This window comes from Neltuma alba, unplaced genomic scaffold, assembly GCF_004799145.2.
Source record: "Neltuma alba isolate B1F8T4 unplaced genomic scaffold, ASM479914v2 tig00012505_pilon, whole genome shotgun sequence".
NCBI lineage: Eukaryota > Viridiplantae > Streptophyta > Magnoliopsida > Fabales > Fabaceae > Neltuma > Neltuma alba.
This window is the reverse complement of record NW_021636973.1, coordinates 923,552-946,882: the sequence shown is the minus strand read 5'-3', so window position 1 is coordinate 946,882 and position 23,331 is coordinate 923,552. Positions and strand designations below refer to the sequence as shown.

Below are 23,331 nucleotides of genomic sequence, written 5' to 3'. Positions count from 1 at the left end.
GAAAGACCATAAATAAAAATATACATATACAAAAGCTAAATTGCCCCTGATTAAATCACTTACATTTCTTCTAATCATGCCTAAAATGTTTGATAGTTACCATTAATACCTTTTGCCCTGTTTTTATTCATCACTAGCTAAAGACAAAAAGCATCCAAAATTTTTAACCAAAAATAAAGTTTTCTTCAACCACTGAAGTAAGGGCAAATTGTTCATCTCCATCTCTTTTTTCTTAGAAAAAGTTCATCCTATTAAATATCTTACAAGAACAACAAGAAGTTTTATCCCATTAGGTGGGGTCGGTTACATGAATCACACGACTTCATTGTGTTTTATCAACAACTTAGTTCTTAGATATGTTGTTGGCTAGGAGGTCTCGTTCAATGACCTTATTGAGTGTTTTTCTCGGTCTTCCTTTGCCTCTTTTTATGGAACTCTATACTGTCTGATCTACCCTCCTCACTGAGGCCTCCAATGGCTTTCTTTGCACATGTCCAAATCACTTTAAGTGATGCTCAACTATTTTCTCTTGGATAGGCGCCACACCAACTCTTACTATGATATTTTTATTTCGAATCTTATCTTTTTTTATATGACCACACGTCCATCTCAACATCCTCATTTCCACCACCCCACTTTGTGCTCTTATTTTTCCTTTATTGTCCAACATTCACTACTGTACAACATAGTTGGTCTTATATCAGTCCAATAAAATTTTTTTCTTAAGCTTCTTAGGTACCTTCTTATTGCAAATAACTTTGGTAGCCTTCCTCCATTTTAACTAGCCAGCTTGTATTCTATGAGAAACGTCTTCATCAATTTCACTATCCTCATGTACAATAAATCCTAGGTATTTAAACTTTGATACTTGAGGAATCATTTGATCCCCCATCTTCACCTTCAAATCATCATTGTCTTGCCTCCTCCCAAAATTGTAATGCATTTATTCTGTTTTGTTTTTGCTCAAGTGAAAACCTTTCAACTCTAAAGTCCTTCCCCGTAACTAAACTAGAGTTAATCTCTTCTTTTGATTCCACCATGAGGACTATGTCATCCGTGAAAAGCATACACTTAGGGATTCTTTCTTGAATAAGCTTGGTTAGAACGTCAAGAACAATATTAAACAAATAAAGACTCAAAGAAGATCCCTGATGTAGGCCAATCTTAATGGGAAAGTTCTTTATCTCACCTCCAGACATTCTTACACTAGTAGTTATCTCCTCAAACATATCTTGTATGGCTTTGATATAAGCACCCCGTATACCTTTCTTTTCCAAAGCCTTCCAAAGTACTCCCTCCGTTCCTTATTATAAGAGACGAATAACCGAATTACATTGATCAAAAAAGCAGTTAAAATTAGTTAAGAACAATCAATGTGTAAAAAATATAATTTTTTCTCAAAAATGCCCTCATTAATAAGGAGAGAGAGCATGAGAGAGAACAATTAAATTATTGAAAGAAAGAGAAGTGGGAGGGAGAGAGAGTGTGAGTTGGAGACAATAAATATGGGTAAAATAGGAAATCAACACAAAAAAGTAGAGACAACTTTTAAGTGTCTCTTATATATAGGAACATGCCATTAGCATCAAATGTCACTTATAATAAGGAACGGAGGGAGTACTTCTCTTGGCACATGATCATAAGCTTTTTCCAAGTTAATAAAAACCATATATAAATCCCTTCTTTTACTCCTATATCTTTCCATTAACCCCCTTAGTAAATAGATTGCTTCAGTTGTGAATCTCCCTAGCATAAATCCAAATTAGTTCTCCAAAATAGAAGTATTCAACCTTAACCTATGTTCAATTACTTTTTTCCACAACTTTATTATACGGCTTATAAGTTTTATTCTTCTGTAGCTTACACAGTTTTGAATATCTCTTTTATTCTTGTAAACAAGAACTAAAATGCTTTTTCTCGATTCATCTGGCATATTCTTGGAGCATAAAATTTCATTAAAATGCTTGGTTAGCCACAATTCACCCTCCTCGCTTAAACATTTCCAAACTTCAATAGGAATATCATTAGGCCCAACGGCTTTACTATTGTCCATTTTCTTGAGAGCTGCCTTAATCTCTCCGATGCGAATCTTGTGGTAAAAAGCCAAATTCTGATTATCTTCGCTAATTAGCAAGTCCTGTAAGTTCTTAGTTGCACATTCACTTCCCTTGTTAAACAGCTTGTAAAAGCCAGTCTCCCATTTGTCCTTAGTATTACCATCAGTAACTAGCACTTTACCATCTTCATCTTTTATACACTTCACTTGATCCAGATTAAGTAATTTCTAAAAACTAACAAGATATAGTAAATGAGCCAAAATGTCGATAAAAATATACAGAGGGACAAAGATATTATAAAATTTACAAAAAATTAATAATAAATTATTTTTATGATTTTAACCAAGATCAAAATAAAAATTATTCTTCGTAACATATTTTAACATGCATAAATTTTAAAAAAATTTAATCTCAATGCTCCTAATTTAATGTTATACAAAAAATAAAATTAAATTCGTATATAAAATTTAGCTTTCTGTATACAAAATTTAGAACACAGACTATTAAATTTTAGTGATCAAATTTAAGTGAACATTATTACATATAATTATCTTGTTCAATTTTTATAATGTATGGATTGAAGAAAAAATAATGAAAATTGATGACAATGGAGTGCTCCCCTATTTTGTCAGCCAGCAATTGTCAACTAATTGAGATGTGGTTAGAGGGAGCATAAGGAAGTTTGGTTAGGGGTAATTTAGTATTAGTATATTTATATTTTGTTTTTAGATCCTTCTAAGTATTTAGAATCTTCAAGATCCTCCTCAATAAATATTATTCCTTTTAGGTCCTTTATTCTAATTTTCTTAAGACATCTTTGTTATATAGGATAGGTCCAAATAAATTCTCATTAATTTTTTACATCAATATAATAAATAAAATCAAGAGCAAGATAATATATAAATAATTCTATTTTAAAAAGTGAAATTCGCATGAGTCAATAGCAGGCATAAAAAAACATATATGTATGTTCACTTTCTCACTTAGTAAAAATAATTTCTAGATTTTCTAAGTGCATACTGATGATTAAAAAAATTCTTAAAATTCTTAAGATAAGAAATATGTGCTATATATGATAGGTTGAGAACAAATTCATCATTGATTTCATACATTAATATAAAAATAAAATGAATAGCAAGTCAATATAAATAATACAATTTATTAAAAAAGTAAAAATCACACAAATCAATTGCAAGCATAAAGCAGATATTTCATACTCATGGTCAATTGTATGTTGTCGCTCTAGATTTTGAAAAAAGGAAGGCCTCAAAATTTTGATCTTTAATGACCAAAGAAATGCCACCAACAATACTTCTAATGTGGTTTTCAAAGAAGTTTCCTAGAATCTTTTTATTTCATACATGAATATAAAAGTAAAATGAATAACAAGTCAATATGTGAGTAATACAATTTATTAAAAAAAAAAAGTAAAAATCTCACAAATCAATGGTTGATGTAAATCAAATATTTCATATGCATGATGAGTTATATGTTGTGGTTCTAAAGTTCCAAAAAAGGAAGACTTCCAAATATTGATCCTTGAGGACTAAGCAAATGCCATCAACAAAACTCCTAATATAATTTTTAAAGAAGTTTTCTATAATTTTTCTATTTGATGGTTTGCTTTACAAAAACTTATGTTTAATAGTACTACTTTTCTTGAATTTTCTTGTATATCTATGTTATTTAGTTAAGCAACAATTTTCCTTTATTTATATTTCTCAGGAATCACATGCGCATTGCGTGAGTGTTATACTAGTTTACCTTTAGGAGCTGTTTGGTTTGAGGGGAGGGTAGGGTTGGAAGATTTTATCTTCACATTGTTTGGTTTGATTAAAAAAGAAATGAGGGAGGGATATTTAATGATCCCTTGTTTGGTTCAAGGAAGGAGGCAGGGATAGTAATATTCAATTTATTATTTTATCTTTACATTTTAGTTTATTTTTTTATTGATATATTTTATAAATCAATTTACATCTTAATTTAAATCATATAATTTAATAAAAATTCAGTCTTATCATGTTAATATGTGCATTAAAAAATTGGTACAGTATTTTTTTAAATTCTAATTAATATAATAATATATTTGAAATAATCAAATTAACAAATTTTATATACTCTAAAAAAATTGAAATTTTATTCTCTTTAGGCTATGCTTTTTTTCAGCTTTAAAATGTATTTATTAAAAACAATTAATTTTATAATATTATAATTTTTTTATATTAATTTTTATTATAATATATTTTTTAATTATAATAATTTATATTTTTTACTTAGGATAATATATTTTTATTTAAAATAAATATTATAATAATATATTTTATGGATAGTAATAAAATATCAAAAAAATCATAACAGTATAATGGTCCAAAAACTCCTAATTTAGGAAAGAGCTAAAATGAGAAAAGAAACCTCTCTAAAATTTTTAACCAAATAAAATGCTTATTTTTCTTCTCCTCCAACCAAACACGCCTTTAAAGTTTAAAAATGAGGGGTAACATTAATTATAGACTATACGGCGGTTTTTTTTTTCTTTTTTTAGATAGTTTTGTTTAAATAAAGTAATAGCAGCCGATAACAGATTACCATACGGCAAGATGCAGGTTCGTATAAGCCGGAGAAAAGAGAAGATGAACAAAAAGTTTCGGTTTTGGCCGCCAAAAGGATAAAAACGAAAGGCCTTGGAGTTTTAAAGACGGCTTCGAGTACTTTTCTTGTCTCCTCTGGTCGATCTCCGCTCTCAATCAATCGACGGATCTGAAAGTTAAAGATGTTCTTTTGTAGAGCTTCAAGGTAAGTTTCCTTTGTTTGCTGCATTGTCTCCATCTTTATTCCGTCTTTCTCCTTCATATGTCCTAACTCCGGCTGTCTCTTCTTTCCATGGCCTGCTTCATAGACATCCCCCACCTTCTATAGTCCAAATTACTAAGATTTTAGGATCTGTTGCAAGAATGAAACACTATACTATTGCTATCTCCGTTTTCGCACAAGCAGAATCTAAGGGGTTCACGCCAAATTTGGTTACACTGGGCATCTTGATTAATTGTTACTGCCATGTTGGTCAAATTGCTTTTGCTTTCTCTGCCTTAGGCAAGATTCTTAAGATAGGCTGTCATGCAAATACAGTTACTCTGACTACCCCCTAATGAAGGGACTCTGTATCAACAATGAGGTCGGGAAGGCCTTGGATTTTCATGATGATCTGATAGCAAAAGGTTTTCAGTTAAATGCAGTTAGCTATGGCACACTCGTCAATGGCCTATGCAAGATGGGAAAAACAAGAGCTGCGGTTAGACTGCTCCAAAAAATTGCTAGTGGGCCGGTTAAGCCTGGTTTAATCATCAATATATATATATAGAATCTTTTCCACCAAGCCGGCTCAAATATGGCTTATTCTCAGCTTGAGATACATATTACTGTTCACAAGCCACTTTAGGTCTACTTCGGACTTTGTTCGAGCCGATTTTAGCTAATGTCATGACTTGGGCTTCGCATTCAGCCTATTCGTTTCCAAGAGCTTTCTACCTATGTCATGACTTATGGCTTACCATTTATTTGATTCATTGACTCAGGCATATTACAGTGGTTGCTCATGGGTTGGCTTTTCTTTAATTTATTTAAATCTCAGCTAAAATGAAGTTTTTTTTTTTTTTAATTTTGTCATTTAAAATAATGATTGTTTAAAATGATCATGATGATATTTTGCTAGGTTGGACTCCTCCAATGAAAAGAATGCCTTAACTTCTTAAGGCATGGGTGTATGAGCATTTTTCAAACGCATAAAAAACTTCACAACCAGCCTTTCACGCATGCGTTTGCTTTCTTTCTGTGATATTTCCTACCTGTGCCTTAATTTGATTTCTGATGCCTGTGTACTTGAGTACTGCACTCTTTGTTTTACCCTGCAACTTGCATATGCTTTTGAAATTTTTGTTGTTGCCATATTTATATTTTTCCCTCGACGAAAACCATGGAAGAGCTCCTAATGAGAAGAAAGGTGTTGGATAATATATCAGTATGTTATTAACTTTTCGTCAGCTTTTATGTTGATATTTCCACTCAACGTTTTGGAATCTGTGACTGTGATACGCAAATCCAAATTGGGAATGAAAAGTAACTGCATTAATTTCATTCTCCTCCCCTTTCTCAGCCCTCATATTATGTCCTAGTGTTCTTGAATGCTAACATTGTTTTCACATTACTTGGCTGGGTTTGCAGAAGCAGAAGGACGAATTATAGCATTGTGTGCCCTGGGATGAAGGAGATGGTATAGTGACTCTTGCTAAGCCTTTATTATGGGATGTTTGAGTTGTGAGGAGGCATGGCCATTTCGGTTCGGTTATTTCACCCGGAGAGCAGTTTGAAAAGCAAACAAGTAAGTGGAAAGCAAAGTAGCATTTGGGAGAACATTTTATGCTCCAATAGATGCTTTTCTACTAGGCTTGCTTTTGGTGTCCATGCTTCTTATTCTGGTGAAGAAGAGACTGAGAATGGATATGTTGGGGAGGAGGGCATATGAAGAGTAAACCCTTCAGGTCATTAGATGCACCAAGTAAGGCTCCTGCAGCATCTATCACTAATTGCTGAGCATGGCTATATTCCCTCCCCTTGTTGCAATGTTCCATTTTGTTGACGATCAGCGAATGTTGTAAAAGTATTTAGTTTTCTTAACTAAATGATTTATCCTGCACTATTACATGATAAAGAAATCAATACGAGGCTTGAAGGTCTCTCTTTCACAAGCACAAAGATGGCAAGATTGAAGCTTACTAGTTGGTTTTACCCCATGGAGATTTTTTCTAAGATTCTACCTGATAAAACTTATGAGTATAGGTGCTGTTGTGTTGGACGTGGGTTTTGGCCTTGCATTGTTATTTGAAGTTGTGCAACTTGGTTCTTTTGAGTTGTGCAACTGGTTCACTTGATAAGGCACTGGCTGCATTTGTTCTAGGCTAGGCTTAGGGTGAAGAAAGAGATCAAAAGAATGGAAGCATTGGAGATGAGGGCATTGAAGAGGAATTCCTATAATTATATTCCTATAATTATATTGAACCTCAGTATTAATATGTATTTCCCTCTGTTGAAATGTTTAATTTTGTGGGGTGATGCCTACATGAACATGAGTGTGTTAATGAAATAGCAAAATCAAATCATTAATTTTCGTAGTTAAAAGTGCAAAAATACCTTTTACCTTTTTGATAAAGAGCATCACCATAAACAAATGAACTTTTTAAAACGGGATAAAAATATTAAATTTGTTATGAACCTACTTTTTCAGGCGTCACTCTGATTTCCCGCACTGTCAACTCACATCCTTTCCACTTCTCTCTGTTCTTTCTTTCCCTCTCACCCTTCGTTTTCCCCTTCATTTTTATTTATTTTAAATTTTTTAAGAATTATTTATTCAAAAATATTTAAATAAAATAATAACTTCATGACTTAATTTTTTTAAAATTCAACGTGAAAAGTAATGAAAAATAAATTTACAAAGTATTTTTAGAATTTTTTCATTTTAGTTGTGAAAAGGGTAAAGGACTGATATCTTCCAGTATAATGGCAAAAAACAAAATATCTTCTAGTAATCTAGTTTATCTAATTAGAGAAGGCAATCTGTTTTTGACCTGATTAGATAAGGTAGCCTAAACTAACTACTAACCACATAAAAAATGTCGGACCAACAAAATATGACTATGTAAAAATGATTTTCGCCCCTTGAGGGGAAAATATTAAAAAAAAAAAGTTGAAATGCATTTGGTATCCTGAGATATTTTTTCAGGTGCATCTAGCATCTTAAAATATGTTGTGATGCATCCAGCATGATATAGTATTTTTTAGGTGCATTTAACACTCTAAAATATATTTTTTTGTCTTGATACTAGATACACCAAAAAATATTTTTAGTGCTAGGCTCATTGAAAAAAATAATTTAAAATACTGGATGCACTTAAAAATATTTCAGGGTAATTTTTTTTTAATATTTACACCTCAAGGGGCAAAATTCATTTTTACATAGTCATATTTTTTTTGGTACGATGTTTTTTATGTAGTTAGTAGTTATTTTAACCCTATTAAAAAAATCTTGGCCTCATAAAACATAGAAGCTCTTCTTTTTGCTTTTTTTTCTTATTGGAATGATATAACGCGGTGGATAATTTTGTTTAATTTATTCTAGAACATTATATCTAGATTTATATCATATATATTTTTTGCCAGCAAAAATGATATTGTTAGGTATTTTTTTGGGGAAAATCTAAAAAAAGTGACTATTAAATTTTAAAATTTCAAATTAAAAATTACTATAAAAATATGTTATTATTTGCTTTTTGAGTGTAATCATTTTCTTTACAAAATGTAGTAGCTGATTTAAAATTTTAAAATTCAACAATCATTTTTTTAATCAAAATTCAACAGTTATTTTTTAAAATTTTTTTATGTCCTAAATATATATAGAGGTTATGGTTGTTATATGGTTGGTATTCTGTTTCTTTTTCTCCAATCAATTTTCTTGTTTTTTTCATACTCCTTCCTGTTTAAAATACAAGTTTTATAAGATAATATTTTAGTTTTGTCTAAATATTTAATGATTTTTTTAATTTTACCCCTAATATTTACTCTCTTTTTTTTCATTTATTGTTTTTTCTTACATATTCTCTCATTAATAAGAGTATATTTAAAAAACTATATTTTTCGTTTTTAACTGATTTTAATTGATTTTTTTGATAAATATAAATTTTATTTTATATTTTGAACAGGAGGAAGGAGGAAGCAATATATCAGAGAGGTGAAAGATTTTAAAAAGCATATTATAAAAGCTTTGAAAACCCTCCTCCTCCCGTCGCTTCTTGTCTGCTGCCAATTCTAACATCATCATCGTCTCTCCCGCCTTCCAAGGAGTCCTGTACTCACCTGCGTTCGTCGGGCTCTTTGTCACGGAGCTCACGCTCGTGCTCTCTCTGTGTTTTTTGGTACATCGGAACATAGGAGAGAAAAAAAATTAAAACGGGACTACGTCCTCATCCTAGCGCGCAGCACCGCCGACGACGATTCGGGGCTCAAAAGCTGTAAGTTCCGTTTAAGTGCGCTTTTTGCAAGGACATCAGCATGCAAATGCTGGTCTTGCTGAATGTTTTGAATCACCACGTTCCATTCTCTGTTGGGCAGTCTCTTACTTTAATCATTTTTTCCCCCACTCTTATGTTTTTTCCCCCGTTGCCACTTATGATAGATGTCTAGTGTTCTTATAGTCTATGGTGAAGTTAGAGAAGAAAGTGTTCTTTCCGTAAGGAATTTCAAGTAAACTAAACTCCTTTATTGGTGTTGTGTCAATTTTCCTGGTATGATGGCGTATTTGCCCTGCTTAGTGTTTAAAAAAAGTTATATTGATGCTGAAACTAATTCGGATGATCTTATGGCATGCTTATTTTCTAGATTCTTTGGATGATTAATAAGTAGTAAGCAGTGTTAATTAATTAGTGTCAGTATATCATCTTGTGAATGTATCTGACATTGAGCTGTAATTTTCTCTTGGCACATCAAATTTTCAGAACATTTTTTGGGTAAGAAGAATACGTAGTCTGTTATTCTGATATCAATGATTGCTTTCAGCATACTCCTCCGGTCCACAATATATTACCGTACTTAGATGGGAAAATTGATGTAATATATCTACTTTCTTCTTTATAAAAAGAACAAAGAAAAAGGAAATTATCTTAGATGGGGTATGACGGTCAAATTATTATTAGCTTCCCTCCCCTCCCCTCCCTCCGCTTTGTTGAATCAAAGAGAGCCTAAAATCTAGTTCCTTCTTCCTTCAATTTAAACCAGTTTTTTTACAACCCGTGAGCAAGTTATGTTTCTTTGCCTGTTTAATCAAATATTTAACTGTCTGAACTTTTCGTCTCATACTGCCATCTAAGCCATCATCTTGTGAGGCCTGATCATCTACCGTCTTTTCCATTCATGTTTCTCACTGATTGTTGTGACTTTATGATGTGCAGGTCTTTTGAATAACCCGTTTTTCATTGTCTTGATGATCATATTCCTGCATGATTACTTAACTTTATCTGCTCATTGAAAAAACGTTAACTTTATCTGTTTCTTTTTAGTTATGTAAGATGCTTGCTGAAGGAAGCAACCGCACTCGAGTTTCAGCAGCGATAGCCCCTCGCAAAATCAATGTGCAGAAATATGCAGAATCCCGAGCTCTTGAGCTTAAAAGTCTTAACTCCATTATAGCCAATCGAGTAAATAGTGATTTTAGGTCCCAAAGAAACAAGAGAAGAAGAACAACTGCATATGATAACCAAAATGCCAGAGAACGGTGTAGAAGGAAAAGAAGAAAGCGGGGAATATTTGATGAAAGCAATTCTTCTGTTTTGGAGAAGGACCAGATAAATAAGCTTCCAAGGCGTGTTCGACGGAGACTGGAACTTAAAATGAACCCAGAGAATGGCTTTTGCAGTTCAGGTGACGGAACTAGGAGGCTGAGAACTCATGTTTGGCATGCTAAGCGGTTCACCATGACCAGGCTTTGGGGCTACCACCTTCCTCTAGGTCTGCAAGGCAGGTATTATTATCCTTGGATTAGGAGCTGGGGACTTTGATCTTAATCAGTAACTACTGAGAAAGATACCTTATCCTATACACAAAGAAACTGAAGTGGGCAACATGGGGACTTAAATTTAATTTACAGATAAAGAGTAGTATTCATGTTTCATTTTTAGGTTACTGGATCATGGAAATCTGATGCTACAAAAATGTGGCTGTTCAATACCTCAGTTTTTTTTTCTTTTAATCTTTTCAAATGCATGAAGCAGTATTACTGAGATTATTTTGGAAGCAAGACTAACATGGATTATGTGTGAATTTAGGCAGGGGAAGGGGTTCAAGGGCACTTTTGAAAAGGCTTAAACAAGGGGTGCTTGTACATGATGCAAGCTATTGTACTGCCCTCCAGCTGGAGGGTCCAGAGGTTTGTATTCTTTCCACTGTAATTATTGCTTTTTTTGCTTTTTTAGGAACTATCTTCTTTCCACAATTCTCTATGTAAGAATAGATTTTTCTTTTTGCTAGCACATAAACCCTTGCACCAAGTGCATTGGTGCAACATTAATTGCATCTCATTTTTAGAATTTTTTTATTGATTATTTTAGTTTGCATCTTGTGTTTAGGATTCCTTGATTTCAGTATTAAGAATGGTACTAGTGCCTTCCCCAGATACCGATGATGGAAATAATGATGATTCTGTTCTTTCTGGTCTCTCCTATGGGACTGCTATGGTAGGTCACCCTATTGTAGATTCTAGTGTGAACTGTCGTTATCAGAGTATTAAAACAAAGAATAATTTTATTCATTGACAGCTCTGTGGAGTGGGAGAACCTTCTCATGTGATAGCTCCTGTGACTTATATGTGGCGACCAGTTTCCAATCAAGATGTGAGTTTAGAGCTTGATGTAGAGCATAGGACTTCCTTTAGACAGCATGATATGAGTGATCAAACAAGTAAACGTGAGATTGATGAATGTGAAAAGTCTGACAGTATGAGACCTAGTGCTTCCTTTAGACAGCTTTGGGTGTGGATACATGCTTCTGCCTTTGAAGAAGGATATGATATGCTAAAGCTGGCATGCCATAAAGAGGTTCGCTTTCTTCCTTAGCTCCTTTATGGACATCCCCGCCCTATCTTGTTTTATTTGTTTTATCACAGTATATATTTCACTTGATAAAGAAGATAGGGAAGGGTTGGTTAAATTTAATTTGTTGATGTAACATTTTCTTTTATGTTGACATGCTCAAATTCTTTTAGCAGTGCTGAAATTTCATTTTTGACACTGAAAGCATTTAGGATGTGATTTGAGTATGTAGATCCTCTTGTCTCACTATTGGAGAAAATGCACCTCTATCTGCAGTTAGTTGAACTAGTATGCAGCTCACCATTCAATGGACTTCATTTAGAGATTTTTTTTTTTGGGTTAATATAATCTTTGATCCCTCAAGTTTGCCCTCATTTTGGTTTTAGTTTCTCAAGTTTCAAACTATAGGTTTTGGTGCCTCAAGGGGCAAAATGGTCCAAGTATTTATTGGATTATAGGGACCAATGTTTTAAATGAAAATAAACTTAAGAGACCAAAACCAAAATGAGGGTAAACTTGAAGGACCAAAATTTGTATTAACCTTTTTTCTTTTTCTAAGACAAATTAAATAGGTTTGAGAGGGTATCACTGCATTGTCAATAGAGAATTCTTGGGGACATGATTTGAATGCTAAAATGATTGTTATTCGGATGATATTTAGAATTTTCCTCATGGCATTGCACACAAATTGAAACCACATTATATGATGAATATTCTCCTAAAAGACACTCTCTCCCCCCCTTCTCATCTATGTATACTATGTTTATTGTTTTCAGATGGAAAAAGATGGCATTGTGATCAAGTATGTTTCTCTTGATGGCCAACTTGCCAAATTAGAATTAATGGGATCAAAGTCATTTCAACTTCTTCAAAAGATATTGCATCCTGTTACAGGGTTAGTTGTTTATTTTAGAAAAACTGCTCATTTTATTTCACTTGTGATCTTCAATCAGGCTTATTATATTTGATGGCTTTACAGAATTTCAGAGAAACATTGGCAGTTGAAAAAACATTTGGCTACAGAGGAGGGTTCTATTTCTCAGAATAACAAATCACCTATATTTGAAAGTGAGGATAATTTTTCTTATCATGCAATGTTATCTCTTAATGTTAAGGATCCTCGATTATTGCCCAAGAAAAGTACCACAGTCCCACTGGAGCCAACTTTGATTGAGGCATTGTGTGATAAGCCACAAGGTAAATGTGAGGAGCTTCCTGACTTGGGAGGGACATTGGTGAATAACGAAGACGTACCCTCATTTTCATCAACGAAACTTGAAGACAACCAGTACGGCAATAGTGATCTGTGGGGTGCTACCACTAGAGTACTAAGGCCTCCATTTGAAGAGAGTGTCATTTCTAAGGAGAAACATCGCAAACGCATTATCAATTTCTGCCTTGATGATGAAAATTTCAGTGAGGCGAACTTCTTATCCAAGGAGCAGTGCTCAACATCTTGTCCTATTCTGCTTTTGAAAAATGACAAGAAGGAATTGGTTATAGGGTAACTTCCTCTTATTTTTGTTCCCTATATCTTTCTAAATGCTGCAACTTTTTCATTCAGTGCAATTTCAGGTGCACTTCATGAATATTGTGTGCAAGATTACTTAATAGTTAATGTTCACTGTTTACTAAAAAGATAAGAGGTAATTTATTTATTTTTTAAGTAAAATCCCTTAAACAACAGATATCTGTATTCTTTAAAATCAAAGAAGTTGGTGTATATGATTGCCTGCTTGGGATGTTTAAGGAAATAGTAAGATAAAAGTGTTACAATAATCTATATCTTAATGCCATAATAATATTACAATGTTCCCTGGACATGTATGAATTCTTGTTGCTGTAGATTCCGTCCTATTACTGTTACTTACCTTGCAATAATTGTTTTTTTTTTTCTTCCCATTTTTGTCAAGATGGTCTATAATACTACCTTTGAGTTGGGTCAAAGCCTTCTGGATTCCTCTCATCTCTAATGGGGCACATGCAATAGGTTTGAGAGAGAAGCACTGGATTGCATGTGAAGTAAGTCTTTGTGCCCCAAAATAATCAAAATCTTTTGGCCGTCCGCATTATTTATTGATTTTTTTTTTTTTTAAAATTCAGATGGGGCTACCATTTTTTCCTTCAGATTTCCCAGATTGTAAGGCATATTGTTGCTTTATGAAAGCTAAAGCCGCTTCGCTTGACCATAAAGCAGAAATTTGCCCCCTATCCATAAGGCCTTTGAGAGTTCCCATGCCTCCTAGATGGGCTATTGTTCGCATCAGTATTAACAAAGAGACTGGTAATGTGGAATTTCCTAGAGTTTCAACTGGGGAAAATGCGCCTAATGCCAATTCATCTCCAAACTCCTGCCATGAAAGCTTTAAAATTTCGTCATCTGAGTGTGATGGTAATCTGTTTGATGGAATTGTAGCAAGGACAGGTTCTATGCTGATTAGATTCCTTGATGAAATCAAGGCTGGTCAATTGCTTTTGTTTCCCCATGCTGCACACGAAAAGTCTCGAGTCTATAAGTTTGTCAAAGGTGAGGCAAAGCTTGATTTAAGCACCAGAAACTTTGGTAGTCATGACCGTAAGCTGGGCTTTGTTAGAGTTTATCTCTGCCCATATAAGGAAGGCATTTTTGAAGAGGGAGCCGTTGTTTGTGCACCTTTCCCTTCCGATATATCTTTGAGGATTTCAAGGTAATTAACTTTTAAATGTAAATTCCTACTATACTCTTTCATTGTTATTTCTTCTGCCTTTATTGGAATAATAAATGCATCTGTGATTGCTAAAATTATCATCTCATTACGAGGCAATCTGGCAAATAGCTATGTTATTTTTGAGTTATATGACACATCTAGATTCTGTCTACTTTGTGAATTTCATTTTATGGGTCAAATTTCTTTTGGTCATGAATCTGGCAGAATAGTTAAGTTCAGGCAATCTTGAGGAATCTTTTATATATGGATCGCCACCCCTATTGGAACCAGATAGTTATCAAGTTCAAAGGCCGCAGGATATATGCTTAAATTTTTTAATAAAACAAGGAACCATTTTCATCGAAAATGTCACTTATTTCATTTGTCTGATGGTTGGGAAAAGAAAAATTAAATCATTTCATGTATGTCTTCGCAGTTCTGAGAAAAGTGAGATGTTTGAGGGTGATAGGGGATTGTACTCCCAACATCCATCTTCTGGTAATTGTGGATTGCATATTCCAGACGAGTCAATAGCCAAAGAATCTCATCGGTGGCCTATTGGCTTTGTCACAACTCCAAGTGTTCAAGGAAGGTCTGGACAATCTTAAATTCTTCGTTTTCTTGGTCATCTGTTATTTTTGGATCCTTATTTCTTTTCCTTTGGAGCGTATTATGTGTACAACGAGTACACATATTTGTTGTTAATCGGATCTCACTAGGTGCAATCTCTTTGCAGCAAGAAGCTAGTTGCAGAGGGTCTTTGTGAAGCTATCTTACTAGCTCGTTTAAGAGAGGAGCAGTGGAAGGAGAAACCTCCCAAGCGAAGGAAGATGGAGATATACGTACTTGTGAGGAATCCAAGATCTTCGGTATATCGACTTGCCCTTGCCTCCATAGTCCTAGAGCGTCAAGAAAATGACGTTGACTTTTTGTAGGATTATTTGTTTGGTTGATGAATGCAACGCCCGACATAGGGTTAATTGTTTATTTATTTGTTTGTTATTACCATTGTTATCTTTTTCTTTTGCTTATGATAAATTACATAGGGGAGCAACTTGAGAGAAAGTAACTTCATAATTTTGTTTTGTATCCTTTTCATTAATACAATAGAATTATGATCTCCATGCTTCCATTGGACGCTGATCCAAGGCTAAGGTTTAATACATTTTTGCACTGTACAAATAAACAGCAAACAGAATTTTAGGCAAAAAAAAAAAGAGAAGGATAAATAAAGCCCACCTTCTGGGAAGGATTCCCTATCCTTCTCACAAAACAATTAAAAAAGTAAAAGCCTATGATAAAATTTGGGTTAAATTGTAAAAATACCTATTAACTTGTATCAAATGTACAAAAATACTTATAATTTTTTTTTTTGACGTACAAGTACTCGTAAACATTCAAAGCAAAAGCGATATGTCCGTTAAAATTATGGTGGGGCATGTGCTATTTTTAAGTACCAAAGTACCCACTCATACGCTCTTTTTGGGTACTTTTGGACCTAACCCAGGTTAATGGATTCACGTATTTTTTAAAGTGTCGGTTTTGGTTCATTTTTTAGTCACGAATATTTTGTTACTTCATCAAAATAGCGTGGGCCTCGTTATAAAAAGTAACAGACATTGACCTATCCTTCCTGTGAAGGGAGAGGTGTTAAATTGTCTAGCTCAAGGGAAAAAAACCGTCTTCCTTTCCAATTTCTTTTTATTCAAGAAAAAAATTGTACATTGATTTTAAGAATATTAGCGATTTTTTTATACACCTAAGGATGTTAATGTTGCATATATAGGTATCTGTATATACTTTTCTATTAAAAATATAGGTATCTGTATATGCTTTTTATTCATTTCTTTTGTTAAACCCTGTCAAATATTTTTCTGTGATTGTAATCTCTTAATTATTTTTCTCGTATTTTTTAAGTTTTCTATTTGTTTTATGATTTTCTTTGCCACAGTAGCGACCAACTTACAATCAGGTTATTTTTATTTGTATAAATAATTAAATCACATATTAATTAATCTAAATCATATACTCCTCCGGTCCTTAATATAGGACCTTATTGGAAAGTAGATATTGATCTTATATATAAGATCTATTTCACATGTTTATAATTTTTTTCCAAGTTAACCATATTGATATTTTCCTAACAATAATTAAGTAGGAGAGGGATAGAAAGAATTGATTAAGATACTTAGGATACTTTAGAAAAAGCATATCATATTAGCTAATTTAACTAATACCCTTAATCTACTCAAATTAGTTAATTAGGTCTTATATTGAAGATGAAAGCAGATGGTTTGGATGACATTTGGGCCTGAGAAGGTGGATCTTTGTGAGGTCTGGAGAGAAAGTCTGCTAGTGTGTTGTGGTGATTGCGAGGATGAACCAATCTTTTTACTGTGAATTTTTACTTCAAGAACCAATCTTTTCATTGAAGCAATTGATTGCGATGAAGAATTTTCTTCTTGTGATCTAATATCTTTAGAAAAAGATGTGTTGTCCATTTCCACTATAAAGTGGTAAGACTTAGATAAAAATTGAACTTTTCAATAACTTTTTTTATAACAAGAAAAGAGGTACTCTAACATATCTCATGATTAGGAGCTCATTTGCGAATTAGACTGGTAACATTCGGCTATCGACACTCTAAACTACTGACACTTTGGATACCACCTAGATATGTGTACAAAAAGCAAAGTTGTTTGCTCTGTGTGTGTCTTTTATTTTAAGTATTTCTTTAACTTCTGTAAAAGTAAAGTGTTATGATTGTTCTACTTTAGTTTTAAGTCATGTCTCTTTACTTTGTCAAAATATTCTCTAAGTTTGACTTGAAAGCTGGTTTTTGGCAACTGAGTAGTCATTCTAAAGACAGATACAAAATAGCTTTTTGCATACCTAATAAAGACAGAAACAAAATATTTGGCTTAAGGTTGCTCCATCACTATTTCAAAAGGCTATGATCAGGATCTTTGGGCTCATTCTTCTAATGCTCTTATCTATATAGATGACATTTTGTTATTTTCAGAAGATGAACATTCTTATAAGCAGCTACTATCTCAATTTCGGCAGATTGTCCAACAGTACAGGATTACGCTTTTAGCCCAAAAAAAAAAAGTCAAATTGGGTCAACCCAAATTAAATTCATGGGAATGATCTTTGAAAATGGTCATTACTTTTGATTAAACAAATCAAAGATTAATTACAACAACAAAAATTAAAGATTAATAGAGTTATGTCATTCGAAATTGGCAGAACTTTATTCAACCCAAATCCATTGGTGCTCTCCTAAAGAGAAGCTAGCTTGATTGCCAAAGCTTCATTGAAGGTATCATCTCCTAGAGAAGCTAACATGGCTGCCGACTGGGTTGCCAAAGCTTCATTGAAGAGGTCATCTCCTGATGAAGGGATTTGAAGACCTCCACCAAGCTTGAGGAAGCTTTTTTCTTTTGAAATAAGAAATTGTGACTAAACTTCAAAACACAACAAAAACAAAGCGCCTAAACTTCCTATCCTCTTTCATTAACCTCCACCTCTTGGAACAAGCTTAAGGAAGCTTTTAGATGAAGATACTTCTTCCTTAATTTTGATGTTGGTTAATGTTTTTGTTTTACTGTGCGAACTGTTTGTTTTGTCCTTGATTTTGTTTCTGGTTGTCTCTTTCTCAACCTTTTGTACTGTTGTTTGTTGGCCAAAAAAAAATCCGAAATTGGCTTGTATATGCGAGCTTTTAGAAAGTATTTCAAACGAAAATTTCTGTAATTTTAGCAACCGGCTACTCCTCTGGTCGATTTCTGTGGGAGGATCTTAAAGCTAAATATGTTCTGCGGACGCTTGTTTTACGAAACATCCAAGCTCAAGATCTCTAATGATGAAGAATCATCAGGGGAATTTCTTCATAAAAAAATGACAAGGTATCGAGCTCTTTCCAATCTCCATTGCTATTTTTATTCCTCAATAAGAAGTTTAAAAGTCACTCAAAACCCTGAGGATCATAAACACAGATCACATACTGTGCAGCCCAAAACATATGCCTATTCTATCATATCTTGGACTCAGCATAAACCCTCCACACAAATTACCAGCAAATTGGTCACCTTGAGTCATTATGCTTAATATCTTAAGCAATGTGCCCCGCTAAAGTGAGTATTTTGACATGTTTCTTCATCCTCAGCTCATGTGGGACTGGTCCAAAAACTCTTGTCCCAATCGGCTGCCCTTGCTTGTCAACAAGCACCACAGCATTATCATCAAACTTGACCTCACTGCCATCACATCGCCCCCTTTGCATTGCTGCGCGGACGACGACGCCATACACAACTTTTCCTTTCTTAACTTTTCCATTAGGATGGGCTTCCTTTACTGATGCAATTATGGTGTCACCCAATCTTGCACCTTTCCTCCCTTTTAGAGGTTGTATGCACATAACCTTCTTAGCCCCAGAATTATCCACGACCTTGAGAACAGTCCTCATCTGTATGAAAGAGCGCAACTGTTGCTGCTGCTAAAATGCATAACAATTTTAGTTAAAAAGACAGCACAACAGAGGATGGCAAAGATGTTTGAGTAATACAATAATACGGATCCTACTCTAAAACAAGCATGCCTTGGTTCCCATTCAAGGCATGACAATATGAGAACAAACTGCCGTCAAAATAAAACCTGTCTATACCATATTTTTACAAGCAGAAGAAAAGAAAAACATAATTATTATCAGGATGGAAAAGATACCAAAATTTTTATACTTGTTTGAACAATCCCAAATTAACATCTCAAATTAACGTAGACGTCTTACACGCCAACCTGAGACAAGAATTTGCTGCTTACGATCTCTTGTGATGTTGTGACTAAACCAGATAAACTATTGCCGAGCCCACCAAGCAGAGAATGTCCCACTGGTTCAATTTTCAACATAGGAGACAGAATGCAATAAGTTAACTACTTTAAAAATTTACCATCAAAAGTTGAAGTCACTCATTGTTTGCATTAGTGGGGAAAATAAAGGATATAGTACAAGAATTCAAGGATATAACACAAGTTTGCATGTGAGGAATGAAATAAACATTGGCTAAAGAGCTCAATGAGGTTAACAAAATAAGAATATTGATATGTTTAGTTGAAGGCCTACATAATTAGGAGACAAAATCACCAATAATCTATTCAGTAGTGACTACTGAGCAACCCATTTGTCCATCATCACCACATAAGTCAAAAGTAGCCAACCTTTTGAAACAAGGTTAGTATTGCTTCGAATTTTCTAGCTTCCCCCCCCCCCCACCAAAAATTTTCTATTGGCTTACGCAAGGTGAAATTTCTAAATCCAGAGATATGTTTTTGCTATGATAAACTGAAATGCATCCTAATCTGCTTAACCTTACAGCTAACCAGAAGTTCAAAAATTAAAGCGCCCGAAAAGAATCAAAGAATCACTTTCAGAAAATATTTAGCATGGCTATTTTTCTAATCATTCTTGAGCGAAGATAGCAGAATCTTAGTTATGTAGTTCAATAATTGAATTTCAAAACTAACCCCCGCTCCCCAAACACCTCCCTCTTGTCCCGGGGTCCTCTACATTCCAGCAAACATGTACACAATTGTTCAAACAAGCGATTATGTCCATGTCCAACACCAAATCTAAGCACCCAAGTAGGACCGTATATTGTAGAACCATGTTGGAGGTAAACATCTCAGCAATAAGCTTAGTGCCGTGCTAGTCCAGCAAGGATTATGATGCATCAATGCATTTAACTCTAGATAAATATAGTCAAAACCAAAGTTTGAACGTGTTATTACAAAGCCAGGCTGATGAGCAGATGTAGAAAACCAATAGGACGTGTAAATTTAAAGCTAGATCCTCATAACAAATGATTTAAATACAAAACCACGTACCACGAGAGCATTTAGATGCAAAACTTGCAGCCATCTTGGCAGTTTAAATCCCTGTATCCTACAAAAATATTTGATTGAATTAAAGAGTAAATTCGGATTGAAGTGAATAGAAATGAACAAGGATCTACTCGAGCATAGCCTTAGGCCGTGTTCTTAAACTTTCAGCTCCCACAACTTGTATTCTAGGTGCAACACTGTCGTTTCCTATTTTGGGTCACCCTTAATTAGTTTTATTTGCTGCCGCATCATTTCTTCAGTTTAGTCCCTTCACTTTGCTTTTACTTGTAGTGGATTATCTATCATTTGTGCAATCGCAGCATATTCTTTAACATGGCGTATTAATTTGTTCTTTCGTTACCTTAATTATTGATTAATGCCTCTTATTCAATCTCCAATGCTGTCTAATTCCTTTTTTCATTTCAAATGACATGAAATCTGCTCATTCTTTCCTACACATAGATACTAATAACTTATTCAATGACCAAGTATGCCTAAAGTTTCCTGATAGGAAAAGAATACAGCGGTGCTATATTTTGATTTGCTAATCGATTCGCAATCAGCGGAATATCATAAAGCACGCACCATTATTTCATCCTCTCACTCTCATTATCATTTCTTAATTAAGAAAATCCAGAGAAAAGGGCTAAGTTCAAATAAGAAGACACCAATGGAATGAAGGTATACGCTTAAATGGAGGGAACTAGAATGAATCTAACCAAATTAGGAGCTAAAGGGAAAAATGAAATCGCAGAGAGACGAGAGTGAGTGAGTGGTCTTCGAACGCGATGGCGAGACGCTGACGCTGAGGGTCTTCAAGCGCCAACGCTAGAACGGTGAGTGACAACGGCGCCAGATGAGGCTGCGAGAACGGCGGAGTAACTGAGATTGAACGCGAACCAACGGCGAGGTGGGACGGCCAGCGGAGTGACTGAAAGCGGAGCACCAGCAGCGTGAGAAGTATGCCGACTTGCCAAGCTTGAGCAACTAAAACCTAACGATAACAATAAAATAAAAAAATAGGGAAAATAACAATTAATGCCCAAAGAGAGACACTTTATCCCACATAAGTCCCAGGATTCAGAAACTCCAAGATAAAGTTTAGTTGCCATGCCATACCTTTGGATCATGGTGAGCCCAACATTTTTTTATAAAATTTTGTCAAAAAAAAAAACTTTAAGGTAAAATGATAAACTCCTTCAAGCTATTTGGTTGGAAGGAAAGGAAGGAGAGAGAAAGGAAAATGAATATTTCCTTTTGATTGAAAATTTTGAAGGAAGGAAAGCCAAAATTTTTCCTCCCCTTTTTTTCTTTACTCTTATCTGTATATCCTATAAACCTTGTAGCAACTTTGTGATTGGCTCACATGGCGGTCTTGGGTGATAGTTTCTTTTGCATCTAGTTGGTTGTTGGGTGTTGATGTGTGAGCCTCTTTTTTTATTCTTGGTGCATGCATCTACATTGATAATTTTATCTTTGTTTATTATTTGTCTTTCCGTTTCCCTATATTTTGGGGGATTGGGGTCTTTTTTGGGTGATCCTATAGATATAGGGTTGTTATGGGGCATTTGTGCAATGTTACCATTGTTTCCACCTAACCCTTGAGCCCATCTCTTCGTTTGTTCCTCTGCTTGATTCTTTGTCTCTTGCTTCCATCATGGTATTCGTCATATCTATGATCCAAGACTTGGCATGCCTTCTTCTTCTGTGCCACCATCCTTGACCAACTTTTCAATCGTGTTTTAGAATAACATTTGTCTTTGCTACTTTTGATATCATCCTTTGTGCAGGTGATTGTTCTTAGATTACTACCTTTAATTGTGTTTCTTTATTGATTGTTTCAGTCTTCTTTGGGATTATAAAAGATTTGTTTCAATCTCCAATAATCTTTATCAGGCCTTTACCAGCAGCCAAGACTCATGAAAGCGGTTTACAGTCCTGTTGGGCATGAAAACATAACGGCATGAAACTCAATGGCTGGACTAAAGAGGTTGAAGAACAACACTGTTCATCAATATTCTTGGAGTTCATGTTTTCATCCTAAAAATGAAATTGTAATAATTGCATTTTCATTAGAGCTCTTCTCTCTCTCTCTCTCTTTTGGTCTTTGAGAAGCTTCTATACGTAATCAATATTGTCTCATTCATGAATTTTATAAATTCAAATTATTGAGTATTTTACTTTTGGTTGGAGTTTCTTCTCAAATTTTTTTAACCTTTTCTTTTCATAATAAATTTGTAATTATTTTGATTTTTTTCAGTGTTGATTCTGAAATTATTTTTGAAGAATAAAAAAGAAAAATCATATCATAACATTAATGATGATTGGAATTCCGAATAGTTCTATGGCCAATTCAACAAAGCAAAAGTTATAGAAGCAAAGCCAAGATGATAAATTAATGAATAATGAATAATGTGCAAGTACTAAAAAATAAACACAAAGGATTCAAATATGTTGTTCAGCCCCATGATTTGGCCAAATTTAAATCCATAAAACCTCTTGCAGAAATGAGTTGTTGGATATGAGGCGGTATTTAAGACTTTTATCATTCCCGGCTTTTTTGAGTTTCAATATTTGAGTTTTATGGTTGACATGAGAGAGGTTCTTGTTTTGTTTTGATGCCTTTTAGTTTTGATTCTAATGTTTGCTATATTTATGTTACCATTTTGTTCCTATTTTGATCCTTTTGCATCTTTTGTACTATTTGTTGAGAAGAATTTGGTGGTTTTATTATTAATTCTTCTTTATACTTTTTTGGACTAAAATTTTTCTATGTACTCAATTATTTGTTTTCGTTATCATTTTCTTGAAAATCATAAAAAGGTTCTATTTCAATCCATTTATTATTTTGTGTCCATTAAGCTGGATTTTATCTGATTGAAAGATAATGGTGGAAAATCAAAAGAAGTTTCTCTCCTGATAAGTCTCAGGCGTTTAACAACGGAATAAGTGGGGAAAATGTTAAGGGTTTTGGAGGAAAACAAAAATGCTTTGGAGAAAGAAATTACTTAATAAATAATAATTCATTTTTGCTCTAGTTATTGCATTTATTTTTTTTAATGAATTATTACATTT

At 33.9% G+C, this 23,331-nt stretch overlaps 2 protein-coding genes and 1 long non-coding RNA gene across 4 annotated transcripts; 2 read left to right on the top strand and 1 right to left on the bottom strand.

Moving 5' to 3' along the window:
• The first annotated feature begins 4,674 nt into the window (after positions 1 to 4,674).
• LOC114727712 (uncharacterized) lies at positions 4,675 to 6,799 on the top strand. Its single transcript, XR_003738612.1, has 2 exons — positions 4,675 to 4,850; positions 6,276 to 6,799. It is a non-coding gene; the product is annotated as an uncharacterized LOC114727712 (long non-coding RNA).
• Positions 6,800 to 8,920: 2,121 nt separating this feature from the next.
• Positions 8,921 to 15,508, top strand: LOC114727720 (uncharacterized). 2 transcript variants are annotated; one of them, XM_028914434.1, is made up of 11 exons: positions 8,921 to 9,118; positions 10,163 to 10,623; positions 10,932 to 11,046; positions 11,228 to 11,335; positions 11,417 to 11,695; positions 12,466 to 12,584; positions 12,669 to 13,193; positions 13,603 to 13,711; positions 13,793 to 14,376; positions 14,813 to 14,968; positions 15,113 to 15,508. In XM_028914434.1, the coding sequence occupies exons 2-11, from the start codon at positions 10,172 to 10,174 to the stop codon at positions 15,309 to 15,311; spliced, it is 2,646 nt and encodes an 881-aa protein (XP_028770267.1). In that variant the 5' UTR covers positions 8,921 to 9,118; positions 10,163 to 10,171; the 3' UTR covers positions 15,312 to 15,508. The 2 variants fall into 2 exon arrangements, with proteins under 2 accessions (XP_028770267.1, XP_028770268.1); XM_028914435.1 differs by having other exon boundaries at positions 8,922 to 9,118; positions 10,932 to 11,028.
• A 2,784-nt stretch (positions 15,509 to 18,292) lies between these two features.
• On the bottom strand, positions 18,293 to 21,220 carry LOC114727640 (50S ribosomal protein HLP, mitochondrial). Its single transcript, XM_028914327.1, has 4 exons — positions 20,976 to 21,220; positions 20,260 to 20,317; positions 19,174 to 19,265; positions 18,293 to 18,874 (listed from the first exon to the last, which is right to left on the bottom strand). Exons 2-4 carry the CDS (start codon positions 20,291 to 20,293, stop codon positions 18,491 to 18,493), a joined length of 510 nt encoding a protein of 169 aa, XP_028770160.1. The 5' UTR covers positions 20,294 to 20,317; positions 20,976 to 21,220; the 3' UTR covers positions 18,293 to 18,490.
• Positions 21,221 to 23,331: the final 2,111 nt, after the last annotated feature.

Excerpts from the sequence above, each read along its gene's own strand:
- LOC114727720 (XM_028914434.1), top strand. The coding sequence starts at position 10,172 with ATGCTTGCTGAAGGAAGCAACCGCACTCGAGTTTCAGCAGCGATAGCC. Across the intron at positions 10,624-10,931 it reads CCTCTAGGTCTGCAAGGCAG|GGGAAGGGGTTCAAGGGCAC; the intron begins GTATTATTATCC and ends GAATTTAGGCAG. Across the intron at positions 12,585-12,668 it reads ATATTGCATCCTGTTACAGG|AATTTCAGAGAAACATTGGC; the intron begins GTTAGTTGTTTA and ends ATGGCTTTACAG.
- LOC114727640 (XM_028914327.1), bottom strand. The coding sequence starts at position 20,293 with ATGGCTGCAAGTTTTGCATCTAAATGCTCTCGTG. Across the intron at positions 19,266-20,259 it reads TGCATCTAAATGCTCTCGTG|TGGGACATTCTCTGCTTGGT; the intron begins GTACGTGGTTTT and ends AAATTGAACCAG. Across the intron at positions 18,875-19,173 it reads GCAGCAAATTCTTGTCTCAG|CAGCAGCAACAGTTGCGCTC; the intron begins GTTGGCGTGTAA and ends TATGCATTTTAG.